At 46.4% G+C, this 19,053-nt stretch overlaps 1 protein-coding gene across 1 annotated transcript in view; it reads left to right on the forward strand.

Annotated features, from left to right (window-relative positions):
* ddx41 (DEAD (Asp-Glu-Ala-Asp) box polypeptide 41) overlaps window positions 1-18,792 on the forward strand; it is a 28,032-nt gene extending 9,240 nt beyond the window's left edge. The window contains exons 9-17 of the mRNA XM_029720241.1: window positions 431-567; window positions 1,778-1,940; window positions 5,433-5,564; window positions 5,867-5,938; window positions 9,691-9,787; window positions 9,945-10,094; window positions 12,178-12,249; window positions 16,091-16,201; window positions 18,241-18,792. Coding sequence (XP_029576101.1) covers window positions 431-567; window positions 1,778-1,940; window positions 5,433-5,564; window positions 5,867-5,938; window positions 9,691-9,787; window positions 9,945-10,094; window positions 12,178-12,249; window positions 16,091-16,201; window positions 18,241-18,377 — 1,071 coding nt within the window. The 3' untranslated portion in view covers window positions 18,378-18,792. The remainder of the gene's footprint in view (window positions 1-430; window positions 568-1,777; window positions 1,941-5,432; window positions 5,565-5,866; window positions 5,939-9,690; window positions 9,788-9,944; window positions 10,095-12,177; window positions 12,250-16,090; window positions 16,202-18,240) is intronic.
* Window positions 18,793-19,053: the final 261 nt, after the last annotated feature.

Consider the following 19,053-nt stretch of genomic DNA (forward strand, 5'->3'; position numbering starts at 1 on the left):
TCCTATCCCTACAGAGAGAGCTGGCTAAACATGTTCCTCTCCCTACAGAGAGAGAGCTGGCTAAACATGTTCCTCTCCCTACAGAGAGAGAGCTGGCTAAACATGTTCCTCTCCCTACAGAGAGAGCTGGCTAAACATGTTCCTCTCCCTACAGAGAGAGAGCTGTCTAAACATGTTCCTCTCCCTACAGAGAGAGCTGGCTAAACATGTTCCTCTCCCTACAGAGAGAGAGCTGGCTAAACATGTTCCTCTCCCTACAGAGAGAGCTGGCTAAACATGTTCCACTCCCTACAGAGAGAGCTGGCTAAACATGTTCCTCTCCCTACAGAGAGAGCTGGCTAAACATGTTCCTCTCCCTACAGAGAGAGCTGGCTAAACATGTACCTCTCCCTACAGAGAGAGCTGGCTAAACATGTTCCTCTCCCTACAGAGAGAGCTGGCGAAACAGACCCACACCATCATAGAATACTACTGTAAGCTGCTGGAGGAAGAAGGGGCTCCACATATGAGATCAGTCCTGTGTATAGGAGGCATGTCTGTCAAAGACCAGATGGAGGTGGTCAAACAGTAAGTACTCTCAACCAGTCAGTCAACTAGTCAGCCAGCCAGTCAACTAGTCAGCCAGCCAGTCAGCCAGTCAGTCAACTAGTCAGCCAGCCAGTCAGTCAACTAGTCAGCCAGCCAGTCAGCCAGTCAGTCAACTAGTCAGCCAGCCAGTCAGCCAGTCAGTCAACTAGTCAGCCAGCCAGTCAGTCAACTAGTCAGCCAGCCAGTCAGTCAGTCAGTCAACTAGTCAGCCAGCCAGTCAGTCAGTCAACTAGTCAGCCAGTCAGTCAGTCAACTAGTCAGCCAGCCAGTCAGCCAGTCAGTCAACTAGTCAGCCAGCCAGTCAGTCAACTAGTCAGCCAGCCAGTCAGTCAACTAGTCAGCCAGTCAGTCAACTAGTCAGCCAGTCAGCCAGTCAGTCAACTAGTCAGTCAGCCAGTCAGTCAACTAGTCAGCCAGCCAGTCAGTCAACTAGTCAGCCAGCCAGTCAGCCAGTCAGTCAACTAGTCAGTCAGCCAGTCAGTCAACTAGGCAGTCAGCCAGTCAGTCAACTAGTCAGCCAGCCAGTCAGTCAACTAGTCAGCCAGCCAGCCAGTCAGTCAACTAGTCAGTCAGCCAGTCAGTCAACTAGTCAGCCAGCCAGTCAGTCAACTAGTCAGCCAGTCAGTCAACTAGTCAGTCAGCCAGCCAGTCAGTCAACTAGTCAGCCAGCCAGTCAACTAATCAGTCAGCCAGCCAGTCAACCAGCCAGTCAACCAGCCAGCCAGTCAGTCAACCAGCCAGCCAGTCAGTCAACCAGCCAGCCAGTCAACCAGCCAGCCAGTCAACCAGCCAGCCAGTCAGTCAACTAGCCAGTCAGTCAACCAGCCAGCCAGTCAACCAGCCAGTCAACCAGCCAGTTAGCCAGCCAGCCAGCTAGTCAGCCAGCCAACCAGCCAGCCAGTCAGCCAGCCAACCAGCCAGCCAGTCAGCCAGCCAACCAGCCAGCCAGCCAGTCAGCTAGTCAGTCAACCAGCCAGTCAGCTAGTCAGCCAGCCAACCAACCAGCCAGCCAGTCAGCCAGCCAGTCAGCCAGCCAGCCAACCAGCCAGCCAACCAGCCAGCCAACCAGCCAGTCAACCAGCCAGTCAGCTAGTCAGCCAGCCAGTCAGCCAGCCAGTCAACCAGCCAGTCAGCCAGCTGTGTGAGGGCCAGTTTGACCTCTGACCCTGTTGAACCCGGTGTTTTGTAGCGGCGTCCACATGATGGTGGCGACCCCCGGCCGTCTGATGGACCTGTTACAGAAGAAGATGATCAGTCTGGATATCTGTCGTTATCTGGCTCTGGACGAGGCTGACAGAATGATAGACATGGGCTTCGAAGAAGACATCAGAACTATCTTCTCCTACTTTAAGGTATGGATATAAACTGGTTTAAACCAGTTGGATATAAACTGGTTTAAACTAGAGCTCGACCGATTAATCTGAATGGCCGATTAATTAGGGCCGATTTCAAGTTTTTATAACAATCTGTAATCGGTATTTTTGGACACCGATTTAAAAAAATATATATATTTTTTTAAAATATATATATTTTTTTACACCTTTTATTTAACTAGGCAAGTCAGTTAACCTCTTGAGGACCCCTTCGAGATAAAATCTCGTTAACGGGATTGGTTGGACAACAACCAGTGAGAGAGCACGGCGCGAAATTCAAAAAAATAATCTCTAAATTAAAATTAAAGTATTATACGGCATTTTAAAGATACTCTACTCGTTAATCCAATCACCTTGCCCGATTTCAAAAAGGCTTTACAGTGAAAGAAAAACATTTAGATTATTTTAGGATAGCACTTCAGCAAAAAAAAAAAAGCAATTTTCCAAGCACGGATAGCCGTCACAAAACCAGATATACAGCTAAAATTAAGCACTAACCTTTGACAATCTTCATCAGATGACACTCTTAGGACATCATGTTAGACAATACATGCATTTTTTGTTAGATCAAGTTCATATTTATATCCAAAAACCCATTTTTTTACATTGGCGCGTGACGTTCAGAAAATGTTTTCTCCCCATAACAGCCGGTGAATAGGCACATTAATTTACAGAAGAACTCATAAACGTTGACAAAATTTATAACAATTATTTAAAGAATTAGAGATAATCTACTCCTTTATGCAACCACTTTGTCAGATTTCAAAATAACTTTACGGAAAAAGCACATTGTTAAATATTCTGAGTACAGAACTTAGCCTTCAATGCTAAGCTATAGCCTACAACCACAGCGTCGACAAATCTCTAAAAATATGTTCGAAATATTTTCTTACCTTTGCTGATCTTCAGCGGAATGCACTCGGAAGGGCTCCCACTTCCACAAGAAATGTTAATTTGTTCTGCAAAGTACATAATTTATGTCCCAATACGTCCGTTTTGTTGACCCATCCAGAACACTTTATAATGCCATGTGGCGTGGACGCAAATCCATAGACGAAATGTTCAAAAGTTCCATTACCGTTTGTAGAAACATGTCAAATGATGTTTACAATCAATCCTTTAGGGTATTTTTTTACGTAAAATTGCGATAATTTTACAACCGGGCAATAGGTATTCATCCCATAAGAATAATAACAAACAGCGAAGTCACATGCACGCGCGTCACGAGACACCTGTCCTCAGACTGGCCAGTGATTGACTGAGCCACAATTTTCTGCCCGGTAACAGGTGACGGATGAAACCAGTTCCTAAAGATTGTTGACAGCCAATGGAAGAGTTAGGAGGTGCAACGTAAATCCTATGTCACTGTAGTTTTTCAAGGGATTCAAAAGAAAAACAAAATTTCTAATTTCTCCCACTTCCTGATTCAATTTTTGTCACTTTTTTTTGCCTGCCATATGAGTTCTGTTATACTCACAGACACCATTCAAACAGTTTTAGAAACTTCAGAGTGTTTTCTATCCAAATCTACTAATAATATGCATATTCTATTTTCTGGGCCCGAGTAGTAACCTGTTTGAATTGGGTACGTTTTTCATCCAGCCGTGAAAATACTGCCCCCTAGCCCCTCTAGTTTAAACCAGTTCTGGACACGAGGGGGCATTTTAACCCCAGATCGCTCCTGAACACATTACAACATATCACTGTTTGCGTGTAGTGACGACTAGTGGTATGTTTTCTAACTGAACCAAACAGCAATGCTTTTAACATCACCCTTCATACCTCAACTAACCGGTGCCCCTGCACATTGACTCTGTACCAGTACCCCCCTGTATATAGCCTCCACATTGACTCTGTACCGGTACCCCTTGTATATAGCCTCCACATTGACTCTGTACCGGTACCCCCTGTATATAGCCTCCACATTGACTCTGTACCAGTACCCCCTGTATATAGCCTCCACATTGACTCTGTACCGGTACCCCCCTGTATATAGCCTCCACATTGACTCTGTACCGGTACCCCCCTGTATATAGCCTCCACATTGACTCTGTACCGGTACCCCCCCTGTATATAGCCTCCACATTGACTCTGTACCGGTACCCCCCTGTATATAGCCTCCACATTGACTCTGTACCGGTACCCCCCTGTATATAGCCTCCACATTGACTCTGTACCGGTACCCCCTGTATATAGCCTCCACATTGACCTCTGTACCGGTACCCCCCTGTATTTAGCCTCCACATTGACTCTGTACCGGTACCCCTGTATATAGCCTCCACATTGACTCTGTACCAGTACCCCCTGTATATAGCCTCCACATTGACTCTGTACCGGTACCCCCTGTATATAGCCTCCACATTGACTCTGTACCGGTACCCCCCTGTATATAGCCTCCCATTGACTCTGTACCGGTACCCCCCTGTATATAGCCTCCACATTGACTCTGTACCGGTACCCCCCTGTATATAGCCATCCACATTGACTCTGTACCGGTACCCCCTGTATATACCTCCACATTGACTCTGTACCGGTACCCCCTGTATATAGCCTCCACATTGACTCTGTACCGGTACCCCTGTTATAGCCCCACATTGACTCTGTCCCAGTACCCCCTGTATATAGCCTCCACATTGACTCTGTACCAGTACCCCCTGTATATAGCCTCCACATTGACTCTGTACCGGTACCCCCCTGTATATAGCCTCCACAATTGACTCTTGTACCGGTACCCCCCTGTATATAGCCTCCACATTGGAATCTGTACCAGTACCCCCCTGTAATATAGCCTCCACATTGACTCTGTACGGTACCCCCCTGTATATACCCTCCACATTGACTCTGTAACGGTACCCCCTGTATAATAGCCTCACATTGACTCTGTACCGGTACCCCCCCTGTATATAGCCTCCACATTGACTCTGTACCGGTACCCCCCTGTATATAGCCTCCACATTGACTCTGTACCAGTACCCCCTGTATATAGTCTCCACATTGACTCTGTACCGGTACCCCCACCCCTGTATATAGCCTCCACATTGACTCTGTACCAGTACCCCCTGTATATAGCCTCCACATTGACTCTGTACCGGTACCCCCCTGTATATAGCCTCCACATTGACTCTGTACCGGTACCCCCCTGTATATAGCCTCCACATTGACTCTGTACCGGTACCCCTGTATATAGCCTCCACATTGACTCTGTACCGGTACCCCCTGTATATAGCCTCCACATTGACTCTGTACCGGTACCCCCTGTATATAGCCTCCACATTGACTCTGTACCGGTACCCCCTGTATTGTTATTGTTATTTTACTGCTGCTCTTTAATTATTTGTTACTTTTATTTTCAATTTTTTTACTTGTATATTTTTTACTTAACACTTAACTTCTTAAAGCATAGTTGGTTAAGGATATGCATGTAAGCATTTCACTGTAAGGTACGTGTAACAAATTTGATTTGATTTGCAGGGCCAGAGACAAACTCTTCTGTTTAGTGCCACCATGCCCAAGAAGATCCAGAACTTTGCCAAGAGTGCCCTGGTCAAACCCATCACCATCAACGTGGGCCGGGCCGGCGCTGCCAGCTTGGACGTCATTCAGGTACAACACACCAGCAGAAAAATAATTAATCCGTCCCAAATACTGTAGCACCCTCTTCCCTATATAGTCCACTGCCTGGTCAAAAGTAGTCCACTGCCTGGTCAAAAGTAGTGCACTATATGGGGAGTAGGGTACAATTTGGGACGCATTCTGATTTTTCATTTTTCAAGCAGGTTTTCACAGGAATATCGTAAATGAAATAGGTTTGTGTACTTTTAACACTGACTGCATATTGACTTTTTGAGATATATATATATTAAAATGTTTACATTGATTGTTTTTACATTTGCATTTAATTTCAGGAAGTGGAGTATGTGAAGGAAGAGGCTAAGATGGTTTACCTGCTGGAGTGTCTACAGAAGACTCCTCCTCCGGTTAGTAACCAACCCCTCCTCCTAGTAACCAACCCCCCCTCCTCCTCCGGTTAGTAACCAACCCCTTCTCCTCCTCCGGTTAGTAACCAACCCCTCCTCCTAGTAACCAACCCCCCCTCCTCCTCCGGTTAGTAACCAACCCCTCCTCCTAGTAACCAACCCCTCCTCCTCCTCCTAGTAACCAACCCCTCCTCCTCCTCCTCCGGTTAGTAACCAACCCCTCCCCCTCCTCCGGTTAGTAACCAACCCCTCCTCCTCCTCCTCCTAGTAACCAACCCCTCCTCCTCCTCCGGTTAGTAACCAACCCCTCCTCCTCCTCCTAGTAACCAACCCCTCCTCCTCCGGTTAGTAACCAACCCCTCCTCCTCCTCCGGTTAGTAACCAACCCCTCCTCCTCCTAGTAACCGACCCCTCCTCCTCCTCCGGTTAGTAACCAACCCCTCCTCCTCCTAGTAACCAACCCCTCCTCCTCCTCCGGTTAGTAACCAACCCCTCCTCCTCCTAGTAACCAACCCCTCCTCCTTCTCCGGTTAGTAACCAACCCCTCCTCCTCCTAGTAACCAACCCCTCCTCCTCCGGTTAGTAACCAACCCCTCCTCCTCCTCCTCCGGTTAGTAACCAACCCCTCCTCCTCCTCCGGTTAGTAACCAACCCCTCCTCCTAGTAACCAACCCCCCTCCTCCTCCGGTTAGTAACCAACCCCTCCTCCTAGTAACCAACCCCTCCTCCTCCTCCTAGTAACCAACCCCTCCTCCTCCTCCTCCGGTTAGTAACCAACCCCTCCCCCTCCTCCGGTTAGTAACCAACCCCTCCTCCTCCTCCTCCTAGTAACCAACCCCTCCTCCTCCTCCGGTTAGTAACCAACCCCTCCTCCTCCTCCTCCTAGTAACCAACCCCTCCTCCTCCGGTTAGTAACCAACCCCTCCTCCTCCTCCGGTTAGTAACCAACCCCTCCTCCTCCTAGTAACCGACCCCCTCCTCCTCCTCCGGTTAGTAACCAACCCCTCCTCCTCCTAGTAACCAACCCCCTCCTCCTCCTCCGGTTAGTAACCAACCCCTCCTCCTCCTAGTAACCAACCCCTCCTCCTTCTCCGGTTAGTAACCAACCCCTCCTCCTCCTAGTACCACCCCTCCTCCTCCGGTTAGTAACCAACCCCTCCTCCTCCTCCTCCGGTTAGTAACCAACCCCTCCTCCTCCTCCGGTTAGTAACCAACCCCTCCTCCTCCTAGTAACCGACCCCTCCTCCTCCTCCTCCGGTTAGTAACCAACCCCTCCTCCTCCTAGTAACCAACCCCTCCTCCTTCTCCGGTTAGTAACCAACCCCTCCTCCTCCTCCTCCGGTTAGTAACCAACCCCTCCTCCTCCTCCGGTTAGTAACCAACCCTCCTCCTCCGGTTAGTAACCAACCCCTCCTCCTCCTCCGGTTAGTAACCAACCCCTCCTCCTTCCTCCGGTTAGTAACCAACCCCTCCTCCTCCTCCTCCGGTTAGTAACCAACCCCTCCTCCTTCTCCGGTTAGTAACCAACCCCTCCTCCTTCTCCGGTTAGTAACCAACACCCCTCCTCCTTCTCCGGTTAGTAACCAACCCCTCCTCCTCCTCCTCCGGTTAGTAACCAACCCCTCCTCCTCCTCCTCCGGTTAGTAACCAACCCCTCCTCCTCCTCCTCCGGTTAGTAACCAACCCCTCCTCCTCCTCCTCCGGTTAGTAACCAACCCTTCCTTTTGCTAATTTTATTTCTGGTTAGTGCTGTTTTTTCACTCTACCACGTGACATGGTAATGACTTGTACTAGTTAACTTCACGTTTCCACTCAGGTTAGTCCGTAGATGGGTCAAACACAGTACTAGTTAAAGGTGGAGGTCAAACGCAGTACTAGTTAAAGGTGGAGGTCAAACACAGTACTAGTTAAAGGCAGAGGTCAAACGCAGTACTAGTTAAAGGTGGAGGTCAAACACAGTACTAGTTAAAGGCAGAGGTCAAACGCAGTACTAGTTAAAGGTGGAGGTCAAACGCAGTACTAGTTAAAGGTGGAGGTCAAACACAGTACTAGTTAAAGGTGGAGGTCAAACACAGTACTAGTTAAAGGTGGAGGTCAAACGCAGTACTAGTTAAAGGTGGAGGTCAAACGCAGTACTAGTTAAAGGTGGAGGTCAAACGCAGTACTAGTTAAAGGCGGAGGTCAAACGCAGTACTAGTTAAAGGCAGAGGTCAAACGCAGTACTAGTTAAAGGCAGAGGTCAAACGCAGTACTAGTTAAAGGCAGAGGTCAAACGCAGTACTAGTTAAAGGCAGAGGTCAAACGCAGTACTAGTTAAAGGCAGAGGTCAAACGCAGTACTAGTTAAAGGCAGAGGTCAAACGCAGTACTAGTTAAAGGCAGAGGTCAAACGCAGTACTAGTTAAAGGCAGAGGTCAAACGCAGTACTAGTTAAAGGCAGAGGTCAAACACAGTACTAGTTAAAGGCAGAGGTCAAACACAGTACTAGTTAAAGGCAGAGGTCAAACACAGTACTAGTTAAAGGCAGAGGTCAAACACAGTACTAGTTAAAGGCAGAGGTCAAACACAGTACTAGTTAAAGGCAGAGGTCAAACACAGTACTAGTTAAAGGCAGAGGTCAAACACAGTACTAGTTAAAGGCAGAGGTCAAACACAGTGCTAACTAAAGGCAGAGGTCAAACACAGTGCTGGTTAAAGGTAGAGGTCAAACACAGTGCTAACTAAAGGTAGAGGTCAAACACAGTGCTAACTAAAGGCAGAGGTCAAACACAGTGCTGGTTAAAGGTAGAGGTCAAACACAGTGCTAACTAAAGGTAGAGGTCAAACACAGTGCTAACTAAAGGCAGAGGTCAAAGTTAGAGGTCCTCTGCCTTTGGTTTGTACTGTGTGACCTCTTTCTTTTGTTAGTAGTGTCTGTTTGACCTTTAGTTAGTACTGTCTGTTTGACCTTTAGTTAGTACTGCCTGTTTGACCTTTCTACCTCTGGTTTCTTTATGCGTAGTTAGTATTTTTAGCTGTTCTGTTTCCTCTCTTGCCCAGGACAAGGTCATGTTAATATACTAAACGTACTGTTGTTTAATCAGAAGCTAAGATGGGAGTGTTGTTTAATCAGAAGCTAAGATGGTAGTGTTGTTGTGTGTTGTTTAATCAGAAGGTAAGATGATAGTGTTGTTGTGTGTTGTTTAATCAGAAGCTAAGATGGTAGTGTTGTTGTGTGTTGTTTAATCAGAAGCTAAGATGGTAGTGTTGTTGTGTGTTGTTTAATCAGAAGCTAAGATGGTAGTGTTGTTGTGTGTTGTTTAATCAGAAGCTAAGATGGTAGTGTTGTTGTGTGTTGTTTAATCAGAAGGTAAGATGGTAGTGTTGTTGTGTGTTTAATCAGAAGCTAAGATGGTAGTGTTGTTGTGTGTTGTTTAATCAGAAGGTAAGATGGTAGTGTTGTTGTGTGTTGTTTAATCAGAAGGTAAGATGGTAGTGTTGTTGTGTGTTGTTTAATCAGAAGCTAAGATGGTAGTGTTGTTGTGTGTTGTTTCATTAGAAGGTAAGATGGTAGTGTTGTTGTTTAATCAGAAGCTAAGATGGTAGTGTTGTTGTTTAATCAGAAGGTAAGATGGGAGTGTTGTTGTGTGTTCTTTAATCAGAAGGTAAGATGGGAGTGTTGTTGTTTAATCAGAAGGTAAGATGGGAGTGTTGTTGTGTGTTCTTTAATCAGAAGCTAAGATGGTATTGATGGTGTTGTTCTCTGTCTCCCAGGTGTTGATGTTTGCCGAGAAGAAAGCAGACGTGGACGCCATTCATGAATATCTCCTACTGAAAGGAGTGGAGGCTGTGGCTATCCACGGAGGAAAAGGCAAGATCACTAACCCCTCCTAGTTCTCCTACCTCAACCCTAACATGTCCCCTGCCCTAAACATTGTGCCCTAGTGCTGAAAGGAGTGTAGGAAATGGTTAAGACTACCTAAATAAAGGGGGTGCTATTTCATTCCCGCTCTGCTATGTGTTTCCAGACCAGGAGGAGCGCACCAAGGCCATCGAGGCCTTTAAGGAAGGGAAGAAGGACGTGTTGGTAGCTACTGATGTGGCGTCTAAAGGTCTGGACTTCCCTGCTATACAGCACGTGGTCAACTATGATATGCCAGAGGAGATAGAGAACTATGGTAAGACTTCACATCTCAATCAATCAACTGTTTTTACTATTTGACATTTGAGTCATTCAGCAGACGCTCTTATCCAGAGCAACTTACAGTTACCACAATGTGCTTCAGAGTAACCTGGCCTAGAGAGAATGTAACCTGGCCTAGAGAGAATGTAACCTGGCCTAGAGAGATGGTAACCTGGCCTAGAGAGATGGTAACCTGGCCTAGAGAGATGGTAACCTGGCCCAGAGAGATGGTAACCTGGCCTAGAGAGAATGTAACCTGGCCTAGAGAGAATGTAACCTGGCCTAGAGAGATGGTAACCTGGCCTAGAGAGATGGTAACCTGGCCTAGAGAGATGGTAACCTGGCCTAGAGAGAATGTAACCTGGCCTAGAGAGATGGTAACCTGGCCTAGAGAGAGAGGGTAACCTGGCCTAGAGAGAGAGGGTAACCTGGCCTAGAGAGAGAGGGTAACCTGGCCTAGAGAGAGAGGGTAACCTGGCCTAGAGAGAGAGGGTAACCTGGCCTAGAGAGAGAGGGTAACCTGGCCTAGAGAGAGAGGGTAACCTGGCCTAGAGAGAGAGGGTAACCTGGCCTAGAGAGAGAGGGTAACCTGGCCTAGAGAGATGGTAACCTGGCCTAGAGAGAGATGGTAACCTGGCCTAGAGAGAGATGGTAACCTGGCCTAGAGAGAGATGGTAACCTGGCCTAGAGAGATGGTAACCTGGCCTAGAGAGAGAGGGAAACCTGGCCTAGAGAGAGAGGGTAACCTGGCCTAGAGAGAGATGGTAACCTGGCCTAGAGAGAGATGGTAACCTGGCCTAGAGAGAAATGGTAACCTGGCCTAGAGAGAAATGGTAACCTGGCCTAGAGAGAAATGGTAACCTGGCCTAGAGAGAGGGTAACCTGGCCTAGAGAGAGAGGGTAACCTGGCCTAGAGAGAGAGGGTAACCTGGCCTAGAGAGAGGGTAACCTGGCCTAGAGAGAGATGGTAACCTGGCCTAGAGAGAGATGGTAACCTGGCCTAGAGAGAGATGGTAACCTGGCCTAGAGAGAGAGGGTAACCTGGCCTAGAGAGAGAGAGAGGGTAACCTGGCCTAGAGAGAGAGAGGGTAACCTGGCCTAGAGAGAGAGAGGGTAACCTGGCCTAGAGAGAGAGAGGGTAACCTGGCCTAGAGAGAGAGAGGGTAACCTGGCCTAGAGAGAGAGAGGGTAACCTGGCCTAGAGAGAGAGAGGGTAACCTGGCCTAGAGAGAGAGAGGGTAACCTGGCCTAGAGAGAGAGAGGGTAACCTGGCCTAGAGAGAGAGAGGGTAACCTGGCCTAGAGAGAGAGAGGGTAACCTGGCCTAGAGAGAGAGGGTAACCTGGCCTAGAGGGAGAGGGTAACCTGGCCTAGAGAGAGAGGGTAACCTGGCCTAGAGAGAGAGGGTAACCTGGCCTAGAGAGAGAGGGTAACCTGGCCTAGAGAGAGAGGGTAACCTGGCCTAGAGAGAGATGGTAACCTGCCTAGAGAGAGAGGGTAACCTGGCCTAGAGAGAGAGGGTAACCTGGCCTAGAGAGAGATGGTAACCTGGCCTAGAGAGAGAGAGAGATGGTAACCTGGCCTAGAGAGAGGGTAACTTGGCCTAGAGAGAGGGTAACCTGGCCTAGAGAGAGATGGTAACCTGGCCTAGAGAGAGAGAGAGAGAGAGAGGGTAACCTGGCCTAGAGAGAGAGAGGGTAACCTGGCCTAGAGAGAGAGATGGTAACCTGGCCTAGAGAGAGAGAGAGAGGGTAACCTGGCCTAGAGAGAGAGAGGGTAACCTGGCCTAGAGAGAGATGGGAACCTGGCCTAGAGAGAGAGGGTAACCTGGCCTAGAGAGATGGGAACCTGGCCTAGAGAGATGGGAACCTGGCCTAGAGAGATGGTTACCTGGCCTAGAGAGGGAGATGGTAACCTGGCCTAGAGAGAGAGGGTAACCTGGCCTAGAGAGAGAGTACATGTTACCCCATTTCTTCTCATGTTAATCTGCTCATATCTCCCCTCAAGTGCACGATATTGTTACCCCTAAATCTCATGTATTCCCTCTCTATAATCAGACTGTGTTGTTTTGTGTTCCAGTCCACAGGATTGGTAGAACCGGTCGATCAGGGAAGACTGGGATCGCCACCACTTTCATCAACAAAGGCTGTGGTAAGAAACAAGCCACGTCCGGAGATGCAACCTCTCTTATCATCACTCAGTGCCTGGGCTTACCTCCACTGTACCTGCACCCCACCATGGAGGTTAACCCAGGCCCTGCGTGTTCCCAGGCGCTCTCATTTGTTGACTTCTGTAATCGAAAAAGCCTTGGTTTCATGCATGTTAACATCAGAAGCATCTTCCCTAAGTTTGTTTTATTCACTGCTTTAGCACACTCCACCAACCCGGATGTCCTTGTCGTGTCTGAATCCTGGCTTAGGAAGGCCACCAAAAACCCTGAAATTTCCATCCCTAACTATAACATTTTCCAACAAGATAGAACTGCCAAAGGGGGCAGAGTTGCAATCTACTGCAGAGTTAGCATGTAGAGTTCTGTCATGCTATCCAGGTCTATGCCCAAACAATTTGAACTTCTACTTTTAAAAATTAATTTCTCCAGAAATAAGTCTCTCACTGTTGCTGCCTGTTATAGACTCCCCTCAGCTCCCAGCTGTGCCCTGGACACCATATGTGAATTGATTGCCCCCCATCTAGCCTCAGAGTTTGTTCTGTTAGGTGACCTAAACTGGGATATGCTTAATACCCCAGCCATCCTACAATCTAAGCTAGATGCCCTCAATCTCACACAAATTATCAAGGAACCCACCAGGTACAACCCCAAATCCATAAACACGGGCACCCTCATAGATATCATCCTGACCAACCTGCCCTCTAAATACACCTCTGCTGTTTTCAACCAGGATCTCAGCGATTACTGCCTCATTGCCTGCATCCGTTATGGGTCTGCGGTCAAACGACCACCCCTCATCACTGTCAAACGCTCCCTAAAACACTTCAGCGAGCAGGCCTTTCTAATCGACCTGGCCCGGGTATCCTGGAAGGATATTGACCTCATCCCGTCAGTCGAGGATGTCTGGTAGTTCTTTAAAAGTAATTTGCTCACCGTCTTAAATAAGCATGCCCCTTTCAACAAATTTAGAACCAGGAACAGATATAGCCCTTGGTTCACTCCAGACCTGACTGCCCTTGACCAGCACAAAAACATCATGTGGTTTTCTGCATTAGCATCGAATAGCCCCCTTTATATGCAACTTTTCAGGGAAGTCAGGAACCAATACACGCAGTCAGTCAGGAAAGCAAAGGCTAGCTTTTTCAAACAGAATTTGCATCCTGTAGCTCTAACTCCAAAATCTTTTGGGACACTGTAAAGTCCATGGTGAACAAGAGCACCACCTCCCAGCTGCCCACTGCAATGAGGCTAGGAAACACTGTTACCACCGATAAATCCACGATAATCGAAAATTTCAAAAAGCATTTCTCTACGGCTGGCCGTGCTTTCCACCTGGCTACCCCAACCCCGGCCAACAGCGCCGCCCCCCCACAGCTACTTGCCCAAGCCTCCCCAGCTTCTCCTTCACCCAAATCCAGATAGCAAATGTTCTGAAAGAGCTGCAAAACCTGGACCCGTACAAATCAGCTGGGCTAGACAATCTGGACCATCTCTTTCTAAAATTATCCGCAGCCGTTGTTGCGACCCCTATTACTAGCCTGTTCAACCTCTTTCGTATCGTCCGAGATCCCTAAAGATTGGAAAGCTGCCGCGGTCATCCCCCTCTTCAAAGGGGGAGACACTCTAGTCCCAAACTGCTTTAGACCTATATCTATTCTACCCTGAATTTCTAAGGTCTTCGAAAGCCAAGTTAATAAACAGATCACTGACCATTTCGAATCCCACCGTACCTTCTCGGCTGTGTAATCCGCTTTCCGAGCTAGTCATGGGTGCACCTCAGCTACGCTCAAGGTCCTAAACGATATCATAACCGCCATCGATAAAAGACAGTACTGTGCAGCCGTCTTCATCAACCTGGCCAAGGCTTTCGACTCTGTCAATCACCGTATTTTTATCGGCAGACTCAACAGCCTTGGTTTCTCAAATTATTGCCTTGCCTGGTTCACCAACTACTTCGCAGACAGAGTTCAGTGAGTGAATTCGGAGGGCCTGTTGTCCGGACATCTGGCAGTCTCTATGGGGGTGCCACAGGGTTCAATTCTCAGGCTGACTCTTTTCTCTGTATATATCAATGATGTCGCTCTTGCTGCTGGTGATTCTCTGATCCACCTCTACGCAGACGACACCATTCTGTATACTTCTGACCCTTCTTTGGACACTGTGTTAACTAACCTCCAGATGAGCTTCAATGCCATACAACTCTCCTTCCAGGGCCTCCAACTGCTCTTAAACGCTAGTAAAACCAATTGCATGCTTTTCAACCGTTCGCTGCCCGCACCCGCCCGCCTGCCCGACTAGCATCACTACTCTGGACGGTTCTGACCTAGAATATGTGGACAACTACAAATACCTAGGTGTCTGGCTAGACTGTAAACTCTCCTTCCAGACTCATATTAAACATCTCCAATCCAAAATCAAATCTAGAATCGGCTTTCTATTTCGCAACAAAGCCTCCTTCACTCATGCTGCCAAACATACCCTCGTAAAACTGACCCTCCTACCGATCCTCGACTTTGGTGATGTCATCTACAAAATAGCTTCCAACACTCTACTCAGCGAACGTGATGTAGTCTATCACAGTACCATCCGTTTTGTCACCAAAGCCCCTTATACCACCCACCACTGCGACCTGTATGCTCTAGTCAGCTGGCCCTCGCTACATATTCGTCGCCAGGCCCACTGGCTCCAGGTCATCTATAAGTCTATGCTAGGTAAAGCTCTGCCTTATCTCAGCTCACTGGTCACTATAGCAACACCCACCCGTAGCATGCGCTCCAGCAGGTATATCTCACTGGTCATCCCCAAAGCCAACACCTCCTTTGGCCGCCTTTCCTTCCAGTTCTCTGCTGCCAGTGACTGGAACGAACTGCAAAAATCACTGAAGCTGGAGACTTACATTTCCCTCACTAACTTTAAACATCAGCTACCTGAGCAGCTAACCGATCGCTGCAGCTGTACATAGCCCATCTGTAAATAGCCCATCCAACTACCTACCTCATCCCCATATTGTTTTTATTTACTTTGCTGCTCTTTTGCACACCAGTATTTCTACTTGCACATCATCATCTGCTCATCTATCACTCCAGTGTTAATCTGCTAAATTGTAATTACTTCGCTACTATGGCCTATTTATTGCCTTACCTCCTCATGCCATTTGCACACACTGTATGTAGACTTTCTTTTTTTCTATTGTGTTATTGACTGTACACTTGTTTATTCCATGTGTAACTCTGTGTTGTTGTTTGTGTCGAACTGCTTTGCTTCATCTTGGTCGCAGTTGTAAATGAGAACTTGTTCTCAACTGGCCTACCTGGTTAAATAAAGGACTTGTTCTCAACTAGCCTACCTGGTTAAATAAAGGACTTGTTCTCAACTAGCCTACCTGGTTAAATAAAGGACTTGTTCTCAACTGGCCTACCTGGTTAAATAAAGGACTTGTTCTCAACTGGCCTACCTGGTTAAATAAAGGACTTGTTCTCAACTGGCCTACCTGGTTAAATAAGGAAGCAAGCCACCACTTGATTCTCTACATTTAGCCATGGTTTTGGTTTCCATGGTTTTGGTTTCCATGGTTTTGGTTTCCATGGTTTTGGTTTCCATTGCATGTTCTGGAGTTTGCATCCATGGCGTCTTAAAACAGATTTGTAGAGAAAACACCTGTCTGATGCCCTGGGTTGTAACTGAAAATGTAAAAATAATAATAATTTACAAGAGAAAATGAAAATGATGCTTGGATAAGTCCAGGTAATCCCTCGCTATTGCAGTCCTTTTTTTTCTTTTGGTTCTTATTGAACACAACCCTGAAATCTTCCCTTCCTATAGATGAGTCGGTGCTGATGGATCTGAAGGCCCTGCTGATAGAAGCCAAGCAGAAGGTTCCTCCTGTTCTACAGGTCTTGCAGACAGGAGACGAGACCATGCTGGATATCGGAGGTAATGCGCACTCTCCTTTCTGCTACTTACTCTCCCTCCTTCCTTTCTCTCACGCTCTCTCTCTTTCTCTGTCGATATATATTTCTCTCTCTGTTATATATTTATAGCTCTCTCTCTGTTGATATATACAGTTGAAGTCAGAAGTTTACATACGCCTTAGCCAAATACATTTAAACTCCGTTTTTCACAATTCCTGACATTTAATCCTAGTAAAAATTCCCTGTCTCAGGTCAGTTAGGATCACCACTTTATTTTAAGAATGTGAAATGTCAGAATAATAGTAGAGAGAATGATTTATTTCAGCTTTTATTTCTTTCATCACATTCCCAGTGGGTCAGAAGTTTACATACACTCAATTAGTAATTGGTAGCATTGCCTTTAAATTGTTTAACTTGGGTGAAACGTTTCGGGTAGCCTTCCACAAGCTTCCCACAATAATTTGGGTGAATTTTGGCCCATTCCTCCTGACAGAGCTGGTGTAACTGAGTCAGGTTTGTAGGCCTCCTTGCTCGCACACGCTTTTTCAGTTCTGCCCACACATTTTCTATAGGATTGAGGTCAGGGCTTTGTGATGGCCACTCCAATACCTTGACTTTGTTGTCCTTAAGCCATTTTGCCACAACTTTGGAAGTATGCTTGGGGTCATTGTCCATTTGGATGACCCATTTGCGACCAAGCTTTAACTTCCTGACTGATGCCTTGAGATGTTGCTTCAATATATCCACATAATTTTCCTCCCTCATGACGCCATCTATTTTGTGAAGTGCACCAGTCCCTCCTGCAGCAAAGCACCCCCACAACATGATGCTGCCACCCCCGTGCTTCACGGTTGGGATGGTGTTCTTCGGCTTGCAAGCATCCCCCTTTTTCCTACAAATATGACGATGGTCATTATGGCAAAACAGTTATATTTTTGTTTCATTAGACCAGAGGACATTTCTCCAAAAAGTACAATCTTTGTCCCCATGTGCAGTTGCAAACTGTAGTCTGGCTTTTTTATGGCGGTTTTGGAGCAGTGGCTTCTTCCTTGCTGAGCGGCCTTTCAGGTTATGTCGATATAGGACTTGTTTTACTGTGGATATAGATACTTGTGTACCTCTTTCCTCCAGCATCTTCACAAGGTCCTTTGCTGTTGTTGTGGGATTGATTTGCACTTTTTGCACCAAAGTACGTTCATTTTTAGGAGACAGAACGCGTCTCCTTCCTGAGCGGTATGATGGCTGCGTGGTTCCATGGTGTTTATACTTGCGTACTATTGTTTGTACAGAAGAACGTGGTACCTTTAGGTGTTTGGAAATTGCTCCCAAGGATGAACCAGACTTGTGGAGGTCTACAATTGTTTTTCTGAGGTCTTGGCTGATTTATTTTGATTTTCCCATGATGTCAAGCAAAGGGGCACTGTGTTTGAAGGTTGGCCTTGAAATACATCTACAGGTACACCTCCAATTTACTCAAATGATGTCAATTAGCCTATCAGAAACTTCTAAAGCCATGACATCATTTTATGGAATATTCCAAGCTGTTTAAAGTCACATTCAACTTAGTGTATGTGAACGTCTGACCCACTGGAATTGTGAAACAGTGAATTATAAGTTAAATAATCTGTCTGTAAACAACTGTTGGAAAAATGACTTGTGTCATGCACCAAGTAGATGTCCTAACCGACTTGCCAAAACTATAGTTTGTTCACAAGAAGTTTGGAGTGGTTGAAAAACTAGTTTTAATGACTCCAACCTAAGTGTATGTAAACTTCCCACTTCAACTGTATTTGTTTCTCTGTTTCTGTTGAGATATATATATATATATATCTCTGTCTCCGTTGAAATATTTCTCTTTCTGTTGAAATATTTCTATCGGTCTGCTTCTGCTGCTTCTCTATCCCTCATTTCTCCTTTTCTGTTCACAGAAGTTACTTTTTTTATTTTTTTATAGTTTATTGCTGTAAATATGATTTAGTAGCCCAGATGTCTGCCATGTCTTGGCTTGGTTCCTCCTCCATTCTAACCTACCAGTTTGTTGTTGTTGCTACTGTTCCCCAGGAGAGAGAGGCTGTACATTCTGTGGTGGTCTTGGTCATCGTATCACCGACTGTCCCAAACTGGAGGCCATGCAGACCAAACAGGTCACTAATATTGGACGTAAAGACTACCTGGCACACAGCTCCATGGACTTCTGAATTTACTTCACGGAATACTCGGAATACTGTCACCTGGTTTGTTATGCCAGGTACAATGGTTCGACCAATTGGGATTGTCCCCTAAAGGATTGTTCCAAGTGCACGTCAAATAGTATTTGACATATGATTTTCACCCAGCAGGTCTGTTTTGATATACATCATGATTCTGTGAGACTGACATGGTTGTGATGACCTAGCTTCTCAGAGCATTCATGGAATAGAGGAAGTAACATGTATTTTTATTGTTGCCCAACCTTGTCCCCGGGGCTGGGTTTAGACAGAAACGCTCTGTATGTATAAAAGGTTGAACTATTTTTGTGCAACTCTCTATTTCTCTTATCTGTTTTATTATTTTCTGTTTTTGTATTAAAAATTACATTTCTCTGCAACGTTAATAAATCAATTTTACGAACCACATCAGACTTACCACTGTGCTCATTTTTTATGGACAGTGGAACGATTTAGTAACTTCGGATTGTAGAAATGTGTGTTGAAATACCGCGGCGTTCGATAGAATTACCTTCAGAAAGGGAAGTACGAGTGTCTTCCGTAACCATGGTGAAAACGATACGAATTTTTACATTGTGGCTTAGAATGAGTTGAATTATCGCAGTACACTCTGTTACGATCTGTTTTAATTTATCAAATATAAATACTTTTTTTTTTTAAATTATTT

The sequence above is a fragment of the Salmo trutta genome, chromosome 3, assembly GCF_901001165.1.
Source record: "Salmo trutta chromosome 3, fSalTru1.1, whole genome shotgun sequence".
In the NCBI taxonomy this organism is placed as follows: Eukaryota; Metazoa; Chordata; class Actinopteri; order Salmoniformes; family Salmonidae; genus Salmo; species Salmo trutta.